Source organism: Tupaia chinensis, unplaced genomic scaffold, assembly GCF_000334495.1.
Source record: "Tupaia chinensis unplaced genomic scaffold, TupChi_1.0 Scaffold000317_1, whole genome shotgun sequence".
NCBI classification, from domain to species: Eukaryota; Metazoa; Chordata; class Mammalia; order Scandentia; family Tupaiidae; genus Tupaia; species Tupaia belangeri.
The window spans coordinates 1,777,139-1,795,374 of record NW_006159810.1 but is presented as its reverse complement, the minus strand read 5'-3'; the positions used below and the strand labels follow the sequence as shown (position 1 = coordinate 1,795,374).

General features: G+C 41.9%; 2 protein-coding genes across 4 annotated transcripts in view; one reads left to right on the top strand and one right to left on the bottom strand.

The window, feature by feature from the left end:
- Positions 1–647: 647 nt before the first annotated feature.
- On the bottom strand, positions 648–13,592 carry GPATCH11 (G-patch domain containing 11). Of its 2 annotated transcripts, XM_006151334.3 has the most exons (9): positions 13,458–13,592; positions 11,968–12,039; positions 10,960–11,186; positions 8,688–8,729; positions 7,345–7,465; positions 7,126–7,216; positions 4,683–4,799; positions 3,446–3,527; positions 850–2,380 (listed from the first exon to the last, which is right to left on the bottom strand). In XM_006151334.3, the coding sequence occupies exons 2-9, from the start codon at positions 12,024–12,026 to the stop codon at positions 2,325–2,327; spliced, it is 795 nt and encodes a 264-aa protein (XP_006151396.1). In that variant the 5' UTR covers positions 12,027–12,039; positions 13,458–13,592; the 3' UTR covers positions 850–2,324. The 2 variants fall into 2 exon arrangements, with proteins under 2 accessions (XP_006151397.1, XP_006151396.1); XM_006151335.3 differs by lacking the exons at positions 7,126–7,216; positions 7,345–7,465; positions 8,688–8,729; ... (1 more) ...; positions 11,968–12,039; positions 13,458–13,592 and adding exons at positions 5,863–5,953; positions 6,083–6,559 and having other exon boundaries at positions 648–2,380.
- Positions 13,593–13,732: 140 nt separating this feature from the next.
- The window catches only part of HEATR5B (HEAT repeat containing 5B), a 109,406-nt gene continuing 104,902 nt past the window's right edge, over positions 13,733–18,236 (top strand). Inside the window, exons 1-3 of one of the 2 annotated variants that reach the window (XM_014588914.2) lie at positions 13,733–13,778; positions 14,833–14,980; positions 17,758–17,969. In XM_014588914.2, the coding sequence (XP_014444400.1) occupies positions 14,855–14,980; positions 17,758–17,969 (338 nt within the window). In that variant the 5' untranslated portion in view covers positions 13,733–13,778; positions 14,833–14,854. Of the gene's footprint in view, positions 13,779–13,813; positions 13,876–14,832; positions 14,981–17,757; positions 17,970–18,236 lie in introns of those variants that run through there. The other variant, XM_014588915.2, reaches the window with a different exon arrangement.

Here is an 18,236-nt window from a genome sequence, read left to right as displayed (position 1 = left end):
CTTAAGTTACCAGGTCTGGGACTTGAACCGTGGTCAACTACATGGGAGTCCAGCGACATAGCCATTATACCAACTGCTGGTCCCACTTGCTATGCTATTTCAAATAGAAGGAAGAAGATGGGAATTTATGATTGCACAGAGGTAAAGATGACACTCTGTGACCCACATGGGAAGATTCTGGGTTCACGTCCAGAGACCTCTAGCATCCACCAGACATGTGTATATCCACGGCCCAGGATAGGCTGAAACTGGGGAGTAGGCTGTGGTATCAAGACCCTTTGGGGGTACTCTTCTCACTCATTCATGGAAGAAATGAACTTAAAAGAAGACAAAGGAAGAAGCTGCTCTCCTGCTCAACATGACTGGAAGATGAGCTCTAGAACAGCATCATCTCACAACTCTATCAAGAGAATAGTGGTGCTCTGTATTTGACCTACAGCTCTAGGTGTTTTTTTTTTTTTTTTTTTTTTTGAGGGGTTTTTGCTATAAGGTGCCTGCACTTGCCAGAAAGACAAAGACAGAGAGACAGAAAGTGAGAAATCACTCCCCAGGGGGAATGGCCACGCCGCAATCCCTTCTCCTCCATTCTCTTCTTGGGATCTTAGGCACGCATGCACACACGCCCAGTGTGAGTTTAAGCCACCAGGCCCAGGACTCAAACTGCAATCGACTACATGGGAGTCCAGCAACATGACCATTACGCCAACTGCTGGTCCTTATAGCTCTAGTTCTTATCTTCACGTGCTTAGCTGATTCATTCTAAGGACTTAAGATAGAGTGAGAGAAGGGGAAAGTGAGAAGGCAAGCTGCCATGTCTGGGGCTTGAACTGTAGTAGGCTATGTGGGAGTCCAGCACCTTAATCACCATGCCACTTGCCAGTTCCTTAATTAATTTTAATTAATTAATTTGTTTTTAAAGTTTATTTCTCCTATGAGAGAAACACAGATAGAGGCACCGTCAACTGGATCTTCACACCACAACCCGGCCCTAGTCTTGGCTGGCCCAGATTATGGCCATGTGCAGTGCTCGAGAAGGTCCTGGTACCATACACCCAGGACCTTCTCCATGCAGGGCCTGTTGAGTTACCACTTTACCAAAGACTGGCCCCCATTTCTGGGACTTCAAAATAAATACAGATATCCAGGAACTATTCTACTCATGAATCCTAATTACTAGGGGAGACACACAAGCTTCTAAAAGGTCCATGATTTTGATGCCTGCCCCTGGATAGAGCTCTCAGGTGGTGTGCCACACATTATGCTCTGAGCTATACTCAGAACCATTCCCGTTTAAAGAGAAACAATGAAAAATAATCCAGAGCTACGTAGTAATAGCATGGTTTTAAAGCAGTGAGCTCGCTGGGCTGGAAGAACAAAGGCAGAAGTGAGATTTCCACCTGCTGGGAGTGTTGTCATGGGGTTTACAAATTCAGAAAGTATTTGGATCATACAGCATTTAAGATTCCTCCCAAATCTTACGTTTCTATAGCAGAAACTTACAACTGGCCACTTTCAAAGAATATACACATGGCCAAGAAAACTTGTATTTTACCAGAAATATCCTAATTAGTCTCTAAAACGGATTAGAATTCAGTAATGTTAATGGAACATTCTCTCTGACTTACTGAGGGGGAATACTTGTCCCTTCCTCCTCAGGCTTAGATGATGCGAAGAAAACTTCTCTTTGCTCTTGGGGAGAAAGAACAAGCTCTCTGGGCCCTCAATCCTTCCTTCCAAACAGAGAAGGGTCTTTATCTGACAGGTGATACTGGGAGAAGAACGTGAGCATGTGTGCCCAGCCCTGGTTGGTTCCCCACCTTGGGGAGCTAACTGGTCTCAGATGCAAAGACGGGCTCTTCCCCTATGAGGCAGGGCCCTGTGGTTCCCTCCGACATTAGGGAGTCTGACTGAAGACAAAGTCAGCCTTGTTCTCTATTTTACCTTCATTGCCAGCAAAGCTGGTATTTTAATTCCTCTTTGACTGCCATGTCTTATTTCTCGACTTGTTCCAAAGTGAAGAGGAGAATGAAGGAGCTACCTGGTGTTGTCCTTAAACCCCTCAGGCATCACGATGTGACAAAAGCTGTAATCGAACATATCCACGATTCTTATGTTCTGAACTAACAGTGCATTCTTTTTTCAAGTCAATGAACAATTACATTTAAAGTATTGTACAAAGTACTTTTAAAGTACAGAAAGAATAAAATATTATATAAAGGCCCTCTTTCTTTACTGGAATAAAAAATTTAGGAATTCCAACTGCTGAACTGTCTGTTTCTAGGAGACAGTAACATGGTTCACGGTTCCACTTTTTTGGGAATCTCTCAGTCGTGATCTGCAGAAGTTGGTCCTGGGCAATTCGAAGACAGGTCTTCTTTATCTGTAATTTATGGGAGGAAATGAAAGATGAATATGACTCTTCTAGTAAACCATTCTAGGAAATTATTTCAATATAACATATATTTCTGATGTTCCTATTAAACAAACCAGGAAAAGATAACAATAACAATAACCAAAAATTCTTCTATCCCACGTACAGAGTCCTTAAATACAAGTTAGGAAAGACAGCCTGGGAAAATGTACTAAAGGGGAAGCACTTGGTCCTATAAGATGTTTGGCAAGTTTTAAATCATTTCTTCCCTTACAAAAAAAAACCATGGAGTGGATTTATGGTTCCAGGATAATATTCTTTCTAACAATATAAAAATTTGTTTCAAAAATTTAATACATCTTTCAAATATCTGTAGCTAAAAAAGAATCTTTAAAAGTATAGCATGGAGGAGTCAGCATGTAGCATGGGGGCTAAGGCACTGGACTCCCACATGGCCAGCCATGGTTCAAGTCCCAGACCTGATGGGTTGGTTTCTCACTCTCTGTCTCTTGCTTTCTCTGTCGTGAGAGCATGTGCCCTGAAGCAAATTAAAAATAATGATAAATAAAATTAAATAAAAATAATTCTTAAAAAAAAAAAAAGCACAGCATAGGAGCTGACAGGTGGTGTGGTGGTTAAAGGCATTGGATTCCCATATGGTTGACTGTGGTTTGAGTCCCGGACCTGGCAGCTTGCTTTCTCACTTTCCCTTTTTTTTTCCTCTCTGTCTCTCCCTGGTCAAATTAAAAAATAATAACAACTCATTGAATTAAATAAGTAATTCTTAAAAAAAGTACTGCATAAAAATAATTCATTATCCTCAAGTTAATTTAAAATTTTTTTTAATGAAACACTGAAAAATCCCCTTCCGCACATTCAATTTCTGAAAAACTAAAAGCAATTTTTTTAAAGGCTGTTATTTTATATCCACTATTTCTTTAAGACATTGGTCTTACAATACATTGCCTTTTGAATGGAATGAGAAATCTCCATTGTCTGTGAGAAATCTGACTTTTACTAAAAATCAAAGTGATCATATTAACTATTTTTTGACAACATCAATAGTTTTCTTACCTTCATATGCTGTTCCACACCAAATACAATACAGATGTTCTTCTCTTAAATAACTAGTCAATATCTGTAATTTTTCCAGTACCTGGATATAGAAACAAACAAATTTACAGTTCACATGGAACAGAACCTTGGTTTTCTGGTTCTGATCATTCTGAGGGAGTTGATGGCTACACATCTGCTCTATGTTCATGCAGTCACTAGACGTATCAGGGACAGAAGTAACATATTTGAACATGTCCAGTTTACTAGCCACCCTTAAACTTCCGCTAGTCTGCCGGACACAATGGAGACCACTTGTTAACATAGGGCAGCAGTTAAGCCCTTCGTCATAGTCAGATCTCACATGACTGACCGTGGTTTGAATCCCAGCTCCTGGCAGATTAGACATGCTGGGCATGTATGTATGTGTGCCCCAAACCCTGATGGGATAAAGAAGTGAGAAAAAGGACTTTGCCATGATCACACCCCATTGAGGAATGCTTTCTTTATCTTGCCAATGTTATATACACACGTGCGCGCACACACACACACACACACACACACACACACACATATGTAAATAATATCAAAAGCACTTTTTGGGCGCATCTACGATAAGTATCCTTCAAAGAGCCCTTTCTACCTTCCACTCGCAAAGCATCTACTTCCCTCACATGTTGTAAAGGGAGATACTACCTTTCTTTTGGCCTAAAAGTTCTCATCAGTGATCTCCCTCTTAAGTGGATTTCAAAATCTGAATGTTTTCTACAAAATTCTAATATAGAAGTAACCATAGGAGTGTACCTTTCTTCTTTTGGATGAGTTCTACTTCCTTTCATGTTTCTTTGTTTTGTTTTGTTTATAAGTGGGGGAAAGGACGTACGTGTTAGAATAATTTCCAGAAGGAAATAAGGGACAAATTAAAATAATTCACGTTTGTAACTAATCCATCATCCAAAATGAAGCTGAGGTGAAACTGAAGCTAAAGAGAAAAAATTATACAAAAAGTTTCGATTTGGGGTTAATAAAATAATCATGAATGCAGCAGTTTTTAACGAGCATATTCTTCTCATCAGGGATATTTAACAATATCTGGAGACATTTTTGGTTGTCATGAGGGAGGTGCAACTGGCATCAGGTGGGCAGAGGCCAGAGATGTTGCTACGTATCTTACAATGTATAGGGCAATACCCCAACGAAGAATCACAGTGACAAGGCTGAGACACCCTGGTATCGAGGAAATGGTATCAAAACATACACTTAAATCTTCACTGTTACAGTCATCTTCGTCCTGTTCTTTTTCTTCCTCTTCCTCTTCTTCAGTCTCCTCTTCAAGTTTCAACCAGTACCATGCCTCTTTGGGAACCTGAATATTCTAGAAATGCAGAATTCTTCTCAATGAAACATAGTTAAGCGTGAGACCGTATCACAAGTACATTCATGTCAACACGAGTTCATTCTTTCAATAAGTATTTCTTAAGTGCTACTTTATGTAGGCTAAGAGTAAAGCACTGCACTAGGAGGATGCAAAGTCTAATCAGACTACTGTCTCCACATTGCTGCTGACAGTCTAGTAGGATAAAAGTTATGGGTATAAAATAATACATACAAGCTAGGGAATCTAAGGGCCAAGAAATACATTCAAACTAAAGTACTATTGGGGGACCAGCAGTTAGCGTAATGGCTACGTCACTGGACTCCCATGTGGTCGACCGCGGTTCACGTCCCGGACCCAGTGGCTTAAAACTCACACCAGGTGCGTGTGCGTGCGTGCCCAAGATCCCAAGAGGAGAATGGAGGAGAAGGGATTGTGGCATGGCCATTCCCCCTGGGGGATAATTTCTCGCTTTCTGTCTCTCTGTCTGTCTCTGTCTGTCTGGCGAGCACACGTGCCCTACAGCAATAAACCTCTCCAAAAAAAGAAAAAAAAAATTATTTAACCTTACTGGACAATTCAGACAACTCAGGTTCTTGTAGTAAGCAAGCCGTTATTGTAGCAATTATAAAAGGTTAATGGAGCACATGGGACCTGTAGTTAGTGTAATGGCTATGTTGCTGGACTCCCATGTAGTCGACCGTGGTTCGCGTCCTGGACCCGGTGGCTTAAAACTCATGCCAGGCGTGTGTGCGTGCGTGCCCAAGATCCTGAGAGGAGAACGGAGGAGAAGGGATTGCGGTGTGACCATCCCCCCTGGGGGGTGATTTCTCACTTTCTGTCTCTCTGTCTCTGTCTGTCTGGCGAGCGCACGTGCCCTATAGCAAAAACCTCTCTCTCAAAAAAAAGGTTAATGGAGCACAGTAAATGAAAGATTTAATGGGTAGAAGGCAAGACAAACCACGCTTAGAATTAAAATAAAATAAAATAGAATAAAATAAATGGCAAATCATACTGGGTTCCAAAATACTTTACCAAACCGAGAGTAGGCAAAAGGCTTTACCTTCTGGGCATCTAACTGTTGACAGGCTCGCTGGCTTCTTCTAAGATCTCCTTCTAGCTTCATTTCATCTTGCTTATTTTTAAGTCGCATTCTAATTAAAAGAAAAAAATTGCACACGGAAGGTCTATGTTCTCTTTAACCATTTTACATGCCCAAGTATCAGGAAATGTATCATAATAAAAAGGAGATGAAAACCAAAACAGCTCAAATATAGTTTTACCGAAACTGCTCTGCAGCTTTCTCTTCAGCTTGGTTTTTCATGTGAATCTTTCTTCTGTAGCTTTCTAATCTTTCCTCTGCTTTCCGTTTTAATAATGTCTCATGACCAATACCACTTTTCCCTGTTTTGACATTTAGAGGAATCGGTTCAACAATACCATCTCCACTCTTGCCGAGAGCCTGACTGCTTTTATATCCCATCTTTTGGAGCAAAGCAAACGCTTTGTTTTCACAGCCGAGTGCATTCTTCAATCCAATGTCACGTCTCTCTTGTTCTTTCTCTTTTAAACTCTTCTGCCTATTTTTCAAATTAGCTTCCTGTTGTTTTTCTTCTTTTCGACGGGCTTCTCGGATTTGCCTCAGCATTGGCAATTCTGGTCTGATATCATCTTGGACATTAATGAAGGAATCAGACATATAATCCTCTTCTTCTGCCATGCTTAATTTCATATGGTAATGGTATCTGGCAGTTCTCAGGTCCCGGCCCCTGGAGACCGGTTAATGGTTATTTTTTAATTCTATTTTATGACTTAGACTATTTTGGAACCTTACTGGACAATTCAGACAACTCAGGTTCTTGTAGTAAGCAAGCCGTTATTGTAGCAATTATAAAAGGTTAATGGAGCACATGGGACCTGTAGTTAGTGTAATGGCTATGTTGCTGGACTCCCATGTAGTCGACCGTGATTCGCGTCCTGGACCCGGTGGCTTAAAACTCATGCCAGGCGTGTGTGCGTGCGTGCCCAAGATCCTGAGAGGAGAACGGAGGAGAAGGGATTGCGGTGTGACCATCCCCCCTGGGGGGTGATTTCTCACTTTCTGTCTCTCTGTCTCTGTCTGTCTGGCGAGCGCACGTGCCCTATAGCAAAAACCTCTCTCTCAAAAAAAAGGTTAATGGAGCACAGTAAATGAAAGATTTAATGGGTAGAAGGCAAGACAAACCACGCTTAGAATTAAAATAAAATAAAATAGAATAAAATAAATGGCAAATCATACTGGGTTCCAAAATACTTTACCAAACCGAGAGTAGGCAAAAGGCTTTACCTTCTGGGCATCTAACTGTTGACAGGCTCGCTGGCTTCTTCTAAGATCTCCTTCTAGCTTCATTTCATCTTGCTTATTTTTAAGTCGCATTCTAATTAAAAGAAAAAATTGCACACGGAAGGTCTATGTTCTCTTTAACCATTTTACATGCCCAAGTATCAGGAAATGTATCATAATAAAAAGGAGATGAAAACCAAAACAGCTCAAATATAGTTTTACCGAAACTGCTCTGCAGCTTTCTCTTCAGCTTGGTTTTTCATGTGAATCTTTCTTCTGTAGCTTTCTAATCTTTCCTCTGCTTTCCGTTTTAATAATGTCTCATGACCAATACCACTTTTCCCTGTTCAAACAAAAAACTCTGATGTGAAATGTACTGACTTTGTATTTTAAAACATGACAATTGAAATATTAAAAATCAAGTACAGAGACAGAGAAGAAATCACCCTTTACTGGGGCGTGGTCACGCCACAATCCTCCATTTTATCCCATGAGGACTTTGGGCATGCATCTGCACGTGCCTGGTGTCTCTCAAGTCATGAGGGCCAGGATTCAATCTGCATAGTTGGCCGTGTAGGATCCAACTCACTTAACCCCTAGGCCACAAGGCTGGCCTGAAAACACTGAGTTTCTGATTTTTACAAAGATCATTTGTCTCCTCTTAGATAGTAAAAGTATACAATTTTTTAAAATCAGAAAAACAGTATCAATTGTCATACTTTTATGTAAATATGATGAATAAGGTATTTTCTCTTTTTCATTCATCCAGAGTACTAAGCAAAACATGTAATGGATAAACCTGTCTCAGAATATTTTTGTGCCATTTCAGTAGATGAAACAGCACTGTGTTTTCAGTTGTTACGATAAATTTTTCCCCTATATTTTTAAGACTAACATTTTACTTTATACTCAGTAATCTTTTCTTTTTTAAAGGAGGTTTTGACCTTAAGGTGTATGTGCTTCCCAGAGAGAACAAGACAGACAGTGAGAGGGAAAGTGAGAAGAGGGGATGGCCATGCTGCAATCCCTTTTCCTCCATTCTCCTCCTGGGATCTTGGACACATGCACACACACGAGCCTGGCATGAGTTTCAAGCCACCTGGCCCCAGTACAAGTGACCTTCATTCCTACTTTAAAATGTTTAGAAGTTCAACAATCATTTTATTGAGAATTTCTTATGATAAGAATTATAATAATCTTGGGACCAGCAGTTGGCATAATGGCTATGTCACTGAACTCCCATGTAGTCAACTGCAGTTCGAGTCCCAGACCCGGTGGCTTAAACTCATGCCGGGAGCATGTGCGTGAGTGCCCAAGATCCTGAGAGGAGAATGAAGGAGAAGGGATTGCGACATGGCCACCCCTCCTGGGGGTTGATTTCTCACTTTCTATCTCTCTGTCTCTCTGGCGAGCATACGCACCCTATAGCAAAAACCTCTCCAAAAAAAAAAGAATTGTAATAGCCTCATGTCTCATTGTAAAAAAGTATTTATTAAGCAAATATATGTGTAGAGGTAAGCATAAGTTATTATTACTGGTAAATATGCTCAGAAATAATTACATACCTGTTTTGACATTTAGAGGAATCGGTTCAACAATACCATCTCCTAAAAAAGAGAACAAGACACAAACTACTTTAGAAATTATTTCTCAAACTCTGTACAGTACACAACTTTACAATGCTCTATACATATCCCTTTTAGTTTCAAAGACATTCACAACTTAAATCTTACATCAATACTCTCTATATACATCAATACCCTGTATATAATCGAACACTTCCCTTGCCATTAAATATCTAGTTGACAATAAGGCTCCTATGCTACCTGAAAATGGGCTTCTAGAAGTTGCAATACTGATATTTTAATTCCAAGAGAGTGACACTCTTAAGAGAAAGTAAAGCCTTCTCTTACGCCTTAAAAGAAAGCATAGCAGGGACTAGCAATTGGCGTAATGGCTATGTTGCCGGACTCCCATGTAGTCGACCCCGGTTCAAATCCCAGACCCGGTGGCTTAAACTCACCCTGGGCACATGTGCATGCATGCCCAAGATCCCAAGAAGAAAATGGAGGAGAAGGGATTGCAGCATGGCCATCCCCCGGGGGGATGATTTCTTTCTTTCTCTCTCTGTCTTTCTGTCTTTCTAGTGAGCACATGTGCCCTATAGCAAAAAACAAACAAACAAACAAACAAACAAACAAACAAAAAACTCTCCAAAAAAAAAAAGGAAAGCAAAGCAACAGCCATCACCGGAGCGGCAACAGCCAACATGAAGTTCAATCTTTTTTGTGACTTCTGTCTGAAGCAAGAACTGTAAAAGGCATTTCAGCGGACTCTCCTACATCTGCAGGAAGATTATATCTTCTCCGCTTTACAAAAAGCGGAGGCAGAAGTACAATGTTCAATCCACGTCCAGCCGAAAGGATGATGAAGTTCAGGTTGTGTGCGGACACTATAAAGGTCAGCAGATTGGCAAAGCAGTCCAAGTTTACAGGAAGAACTATGTCATTACAATGAACAGCTGCAGCAAGAGAAGGCTAATGGCACAATGGTCCGTGTGGGCATTTGCCCCAGCAAGGTGGATATCACAAGGCTAAAACTGGACAAAGACTGCAAAAAAAAAAAAAAAAAAAATCCTTGAAGAGAAAGCCAAATCTAGCCAAGTAGGAAAAGAAATGGACAATATAAGAAAGAAACAATTGAGAAGCTGCAGGAGTGAAATAATCTTATACACAGCTGTTATTAAAAAAGTGCTAAAATGGGGGCCAGCAGGTAGCATGGTGGTTAAGGTGCTGGACACTCCCACATGGCCAACCATGGTTTGAGTCCCAAACCTGGTGGCTTGCATACTGGGACCAGCAGTTGGCATAATGGCAATGTAGCTGGACTCCCATGTAGTCGACTGCAGTTTGAGTCCCGGACCCTGTGACTTAAACTTACGCCAGGTGCATGTGTGTGCATGCCCAAGATCCCAAGAGGAGAATGGAAGAGAAGGGATTGTGGCATGGCCACCCCCTAGCAGGGGGATGAGAGGTGATTTTTTGCTTTTTGCCTCTATGTCTCTGTCTCTGTCTTTCTGGCAAGTGCACGCACCCTATAGAAAAAAACCTCTAAAAAAAAAAAGTGCTAAAATGAGAACCAGCAGGTAGTATGATGGTTAAGGCGCTGGACATTCCCACATGGCTGACCACAGTTCAAGTCCTAGACCTGGTGGCTTGATTTCTCACTACCCCTCCCCCCATGTGTCTCTCTGGTCAAAATAAAATAAATGAATGAATAAATAAAATTAAAATAAATAATTATTTTATAAAAGTGCTAAAATGAAGAAAAAAGAAAGCAAAGCAATTACAAAAAGAAAAAGAGAAAAAACTGTTCATAGAAGCTCCTATAAATACCCAGCCTCTCCATGGTAAGAAGTAGTTTCACTTCTTGTAAAGGTGAGAGTTGAGCTTCTCTAACTGGACCGTCACTTAGACAGCTGCCACAGGTTTAGAGCAAGCTGGGCAGAGTCCTGCCATCCTCCTCAATGTAGTTTCACTGTCCTTGGGCCAACTCACTTCTCAACCTATCATGTGTCACAATTCATTGCTCCACTGTGAGCCACGTCCACCCCGGTTGTTAGTGCCCTCAAGGCTGAACTGGGCTGGTAAGAGGCACTTGACGGCACCTATGATACCTAAATTAGATGTAGGAAGACGCGAGTTCTTTATAAGGCTTGATTTTAAGTCGTTTTAATTTCTGTGTAGATGGATAAAGATTGAAGAGCCACCACTGATCCTCACCAATAAATTGCAATTGGGTAATTAGGAACATGGTATATTTCCGAATACGACTTACCGCTCTTGCCGAGAGCCTGACCACTTTTATATCCCATCTTTTGGAGCAAAGCAAACCCTTTGTTTTCACAGCCGAGTGCATTCTTCAATCCAATGTCACGTCTCTCTTGTTCTTCTTCTTTTAAACTCTTCTGCCTATTTTTCAAATTAGCTTCCTGTTGTTTTTCTTCTTTTCGACGGGCTTCTCGGATTTGCCTCAGCATTGGCAATCCTGGTCTGATATCATCTCTGAACAATGAGGGGATAAAGGTTATTTTAGATAAGTGCATGAAGTTTTTGCATAACTTTTCCATCACTCTTTTTATTTATTTATTTATTTATTTAGGTTTTTACTATAGGGTGCATGTGCTCACCAAAGAGACAGAGAGAAAGAAAGTGAGAAATCACACCCAGGGGGAAGAGGGGAGATGGCCATGCTGCAATCTCTTCTCCTCCATTCTTCTCTTGGGATTTTGAGCATGCATGCACATGCACCTAGACTGAGTTTCAAGCTACTGTGTCTGGGACTTGAACCGCAGTTGACCATGTAGGAATCCAGTGCCTTAACCACCATGCCACCTGCTGCCCCGCTACCCACTCCTTGACACTAGTTAATACTGCAGTATTTCAGCACTATTTCAGTGATGATCTTTGTTATCACCAATACTAGAGCATAATCAGTAACCTCCAAGAATGACTATTTTAGAAGAAATGATGAAACCGTTTTTAAAGATGACAGCAAAAAAGAAAGACAAAGAAATGGAAAACAAATGATAAAGGCTGTTGCTGGATTATAGGAAACTAAAACTATATAGATTTGAGGAAATGAGAAATGGTACATTTAGACTAATTTTTCTGGGAGCCTGTCAATAGTAAATAAAGCTAACTAGCAGCTAGAAGAGACATGATGAAATAAAAGAAAAAGGAAATTTCCTTGGAAGAGGGCAATAAAAAGGAACAAGGCCAGAAGTACAATGGTAAGCATTTGTAAGAACACACAGGATGTGTTTCCATAAATGCATTTACTTACTGGACATTAATGAAGGAATCAGACATATAATCCTCTTCTTCTGCCATGCTTAATTTCATATGATAACAGTATCTTCAAAACGAATGGGATAAAGTAACAATTAGTTGTTTTTTCTTTTGCTTTTTCTCCCCTCCCATATGGCACATGTTCTCCCCAGAGAGAGAGAGACAGAGAAAGTGAATGGTCAACCATGTGGGGGTCCAGCAACATAACCACTATGCCATCTGGTGGTCCCATTAGATTATTATTATTATTTTTTGTAGAGAGATTTTTGCAATAGTGTGTGCTCACCAGAGAGACAGGGAGACAGAAAGACAGAAAGCCAGAAATCACCCCCCAGGGGGGATGGCCATGCCCTGCAATCCCTTCTTCATTCTCCTTTTGGGATCTTGGGTACTCACACACGTGCCTGGTGTGAGTTTTAGACACCAGGTCCAAGACTCAAACTGCGGTAGACGACATAGGAGTCCAACTGACATAAACATTATGCCATTTGCTGGTCCACCATTAGATTATTGTTAAAGGACCCATTTAGCTCTGAATGGGAGTTACAGGTTCTTTATTTTATTTTATTTTTTATTTTTCTTGAGATAGGGCATGTGCTAGAAAGACAGAGACAGAGGGAAACACTTTTCAAGGGGGATGGCCACCTCTCAATCCCTTTTCCTTCACTCTCCTCTTGGGATTTTGGGCACGCACACACGTGCCTGGTGTGTTTCAAGTTATTGGGTCCAGGACTCCAACTACAGTTGGCCCTGTGGGAGTCCAACACCTTAACTACCATGCCACCTGCTGGCCCCATACAGGTGCTTTTCAAAACTCCCCATAAGTATAATACGCCTTAGCATCATCCATTTCCATTATACCTAAGAACTGAGAGGTTTTCAAAATGCATATTATGAAAAAAAAAAAGACTGCATGAATTAAAATTATTTTTGCACCAAAATAAACTAATACTGTATTAAGTCCATTTTCCCATGAACTTTCTGAGGCGATAACCCTGGCCGAGAGGAGGTGGCTTTGACCTCGGTGGGCTGCAGCCAGGGAAATGGTCAGTTTCCGGGATTATGTAAAGGTAGGGTTTCAGGGTGTGCCGATGGATTGGAGGGGAGGCATGAAAGAACACTGCCAAGACTACGCCAAAGCCTGTGGCCCAAATACCTGGAGTATTTGGGATTTATCATTTGCGGGGTGCGGGAAGACAGTAGGCACAGCTTTGTTTAGGTTTGGGGTGGTTTTTTGTTGGAGGCGAGGAAGCAACAACAGAGTGCCGAGACGTACAGAGGGTCCCATCACACATCAGGTGGGCAGAGTTGGCTATGTGGCTGATGCACAGCAGCAAGCAGGGTGACGTCGCCTCACTCCCAAACACGTCCCTCAGGAACCACTGGCCCCTTCCCTCCCGAAGGGAACGTGGCTGATGCGAGGGGGTAGTCACATCCAGCGCACACCGCCCTTCATCACTCCATTCGGCGTCCTCAGACCCTTACCTGGCAGCTCTCAGGTCCCGGCCCCCGGAGACCGGTCACTGCGCATGCGCCAGCCAATCCACACGAGCCGTCCGGACCTCAGCTCCCACCTGAGCTTCCGAGGGCGGACTCAGTGGGAAACTTGCCGCAGGCGGGGGCTAGGAGGATGTGGTGAGTGCGCTTGCGCAAAACCAGCTTCGGCGCGTGCGCCCTCCGTCCGTTTCCGCCAGCAGCAGTGCGGGAGGCGGGGCATCCGGCTCCCTCGGCGGGGGCCCCTCCCCTGGGGGGGCCGCCTGCCTCTGCCTGGGGAGCTCAGCTGATCGGTCCCTGCCAGACTAGGAGGTGAGGCCGTCCCCTTCTGCCGCCAAAGCATGCACGTTGACACGCTCATACCCTCCTCGTGCCCTGGATATTTTCAGAGGGGTGGGGAGGAAATTCGGTTGGTAATAAACATTTTCCTTTCCCTGGCTCAGGGCTCGGTTATAAGCCGTCGTCTCGTTGGGGTGACAACCCGAGGAACCCCGCAGAGGCCTGCGGCGGCGCCTCGCATTTCCCCAGGGCCCGGAGTAAGCGGGTGATCCTAGACGCCGAGCGCGCGAGGCCTCTGCCGGGTGCGTTCGCGGGCCGCCCTGTGCTGCCCTTGACTCATCAGCCGCGGGGACCTGGCCGCCTGCACTGCATCCCCGTAGGAAGTCCTGAGGATGTGCAGTTCGGGATTCTTAAGCTGGGGAGGGTTGATGTCCTCCTGGGCTAGAGGAGGAGGGTAAAGGTGTTGTGCAGGGTGGACAGTGGTGATGATCGTGTGCTTCATTTTTTTAAAAATTTTGGAATGGGTTCATGACATGTGTTGCTAGGCATATTGGAGAAATGGCCTTTTTTTGCAGTATTTAATTTTTTTCATCCCATTATTCATTCTCTTTACCAAGCAGTTTTGTTTTTGTTTGTACCTTCCTCCTTTAAAAGTAGGTTCTCTCTGGGAACCAGCAGTTAGCATAATGGCTATGTCGCTGGACTCCCACGTAGTCGACATGGTTCGCATCCCGGACCTGGTTACTTAAAACTCATGCCGGGCGCGTGTGCCTTCGTGCCCAAGATCCAGAGAGGAGAATGGAGGAGAAGGGATTGCGGTGTGACCATCCCCCCTGGGGGGTGATTTCTCACTTTCTGTCTCTGTGTCTCTGTCTGTCTGGTGAGCGCACGAACCCTATAGTGAAAACCTCTCCAAAAAAAAAAAAAAAAAAAGTAGGTTCTCAGGTTTTGTCTCAAAGAACTTATGTTTTCCCAAATGAAATGAGAAGGAAAGCCATACTTTTCATTTCTTGGTGATTATGTTCATTCAGCTCAACTTGTAACATTAGAAAACCCTTACAGGTATGTTTTATTCTGTTAATTTAAGGTGTGAATTGAAAACTTCAGTAATGGAGTTAGCCCACAGTTTATTGCTAAATGAAGAAGCTTTGGCTCAAATCACCGAAGCAAAGAGACCAGTTTTTATCTTTGAGTGGCTGCGATTTCTGGATAAAGTCTTGGTGGCTGCCAACAAGGTATGATACTGCTTTTTTTTCACAATGGAATAAACACAAAGAGATTAATAAGTGTTCATGATTTATAAGAAAACACCCATTATGTTTTGGAAAGATGGTGGGTCATTTAAGGAAAGCGAGACTATTACAGTAGTGGGGATTCCTAGTCTATTCTTTTTCTATTCTATTGCAAAACCCAAACCTTGTTTAAATCCAGTTCATAGCCTACTTCTGTCTCTACCCGGGTAATTCAGTGTGACTGGAGAAATACATGACTACATCACGAATGTCCCTTGAATTCATCATCACTAATTACAAGTGGTCACAGTGCTGTCTAGCTATCTCGACACTGTATCTTCACTTATATCTCGGAGGAATTGAGAGGCTTTTTCTTCTTTTATATTATCTTCCTGCATAGTCTCTTTGATTTAAGTAGCATTTTATTACGTGCCTGTTTTCTGTCTTTAAAGTTGGATGCTTTCCTCAAATATCTGGTGATCTTTGGCTGTCTGTTCAAATTTAAGGAGTAGTAAAATGCTTTCTTGGTAGGGTGACTTTTCTTAACTCGACTTCACTGTAAATTAGTTCAGTTCCTCGCCTCCGTGTCTTAGGTTTCTGTGGGCTGGTCATTCCCCAGAAGAGACTTTTCTACCCTCATGTCAGGGGTCTGTGGATAGCTGCCTTGATTCTAAGAATTTGGGGGCGGGGGGAGAAAACTGGAGACTTCAACATTCAGTGTGTGAATTTTCACTGAGTCCTGTTTCTTAGCAGTTTCTCCATCTCACAGCTCCTTCAGGGTTCCTCTAGGCAGGAGAGACAATGTTTTACTCTTTTTAGAGAATAAGCCTCCAGTCTTCTCTCAGAATAGAGGAGATAGACAGTGAGAGGGAAAGTGAGAAATCACCCCTCAGGGGGGATGGCCATGCTGCAGTCCCTTCTCCTCCGTTCTTCTCTTGGGATTTTGGGCATGCATGCACACATGCCCAGCATGATCCTCAAGCTGCTGGGTTCAGGACTTAAACTGCTTTCCGTCACATGGGAATCCAGTGTCATAGCCACTATGCCACCTCTGGCTCTAGGTACAGCTTTTTAAACAGACTCAACCATTTCTTCCATATCCAGGTGCAACTTTAGTCCTACTCCAGAAGCATCTACACCCTCAAAATATATAAATACATGCATACCAAAACATGTATGTAATTTGGGTCCCTTCTGAGCTTTCCCTATTGAGAATACATGACTTCCAGATTTTGTGTTAATTATTTTTCTATCTACTTCATCCTTAAGGTTTGCATTTTTTGGTTGCCCTTTCGCATAGTTTGAATGGAGTTTCTAGGAGAGAGTTAACCATGGATTCATTTGTAGTCTTCAATTAGATGTTTCTGTTTTCTCTTGAATCTCCAACTGGGCATTTGTTGCCTCTGCTTCCGTGATACAGCTCCTGCTCTCACTGACCTCAGATTGTCCAAAATAGTGGGCAGTGTTCTGTCTTATTTGATCCGCCTTCATCTTTCGATGTGGCAGAGCCTTTACCCTGATATACTTCAAACCTATTTTATTTTGTTGTGGAATTGAGAGGGCCGCTACTGTGCAGCAGTGTTCGTCGTTCTACGATGCTGTCATTCCACGATGCTGGATCCGTAAGGAAGAACTTGTACATTTGAGAGCATATGCCTGTGATTCTGCTAGCTGGGAAGACTGGGGGGAGGATTATGGGATGAGACCCTTTTGAGGATACTGGTCTCTCTCTCTTTCTCTTTCTCTTCAATCATGAAAGAAAACTTTAAACAAGAATATAGAAAAACATGTTTAAGTTATGAAGCATAATAATATTAATATCTATATACCTATAACCCAAATTAGAAGACAGTTTACTGGAGCCAACAGGTAGCACAGAGTTACAGTGACTGGACCCTACATGGCTGGCTGAGCAGTTCGAGTCCCGGACCTTATGGCTTGATAAACACACGGGCACATGTGTGTGTGTATGCGCAAAAACCTGACAGGAAAATGGAGAAGGGATTGTGGCATGGCCATGCCCCCTGGGGGGTGATTTCTTACTTTCCCTCTCTCTGTCTCTCTTCAGTGAATGCATGCTCACTATAGCAAAAAAACAATGCTCATTATAGCAAAAAAAAAAAAAAAAAAAAAAGATTACTATCATTGTTTTGTGGACTTTGGGTGAAGTTCTTCCTGTCATGGCTTCCCAAGACCCTATTTGCTTTTAGCTCTTTTCATACTTCACTGGCTACTCCTTTTTATTGTCTTGTTGGTTCTTCCTCAGTCCTATGAATTTCTTTTTTTTTTTTTTTCATTTTTATTTTTTTCTAGCCTTATCCTTCAGGGATATCAAATAATCTTACATTTTTTACTACCAACTATTCAATAATGAATCTCAGATACCTAACAGCTTATTCTCTCTTTCTCTGTTGTCTAAACAGACATCAGTAAGATATCAGTTGTCTGTACATCCAATATTTTGCATACTTTGTTGATTTTTTTCTTGCTAAGTTAGCCTGGGAACTTTTTGGATCAGAGTAGTCAGTTTTCTTGGAATCAAACTTTTTGGCATTGGAAGAGAATGAAGGAGGATATTTAACCTGGGAAGCAATAGTTCATTTCTTACTGAACTTTCCTGTATCTTGAAAATTCCCATTTATGATTTTATGTTTCATGAAATATATTTTAACATTATATTAACCTTAGCGTGCCGTGATAAGTATTTTTTTTATTTTAATTAAAATATAGAAGTATATGTAAGAAAAAAGATGATATTCTTTCTATTTTTTTTTTAACAGACCGATGTAAAGGAAAAACAGAAAAAACTTGTTGAACAATTAACTGGATTAATTAGTAGTTCTCCAGGACCACCTACACGAAAATTGTTAGCCAAAAATCTTGCTGCCCTTTATAGCATTGGGGATACTTTTACTGTTTTTCAAACCCTTGATAAATGTAATGACATTATCAGAAATAAAGATGATACTGCAGCCTACTTACCAACAAAACTGTAAGTACTTACCTTGACAGGGACCCTTGGAGTTTATTTGTTCTTTCAGGGTAATTTAACAAAGGGCTGCTGATCTTAAAGACTACCCCAAGTGGGTGGAATCTGAGGTATGTTGCTGAAGATTATATCTCCATGCAGATCTGAGAAAGGGGTTCTACTTCCACAAACCCAAGGCCACTGGGACTTCTCACACACTGTGGAGAATTGGTGTGGTGTCAGCAGTTTACACAGGGATCTTTTGGTAAATTTGGATGGAGATAATATTCT

What these genes read in the sequence shown, in the direction of transcription:
- GPATCH11 (XM_006151334.3), bottom strand. Translation starts at nt 12,026, where the DNA reads ATGAAATTAAGCATGGCAGAAGAAGAGGATTATATGTCTGATTCCTTC. An exon ending in GATTCCTTCATTAATGTCCA is followed by an intron (nt 11,187 to 11,967) that starts GTAAGTAAATGC and finishes CTCATTGTTCAG; the next exon opens with AGATGATATCAGACCAGGAT. An exon ending in TCCTCTAAATGTCAAAACAG is followed by an intron (nt 7,466 to 8,687) that starts GTATGTAATTAT and finishes TTGTTTGAACAG; the next exon opens with GGAAAAGTGGTATTGGTCAT.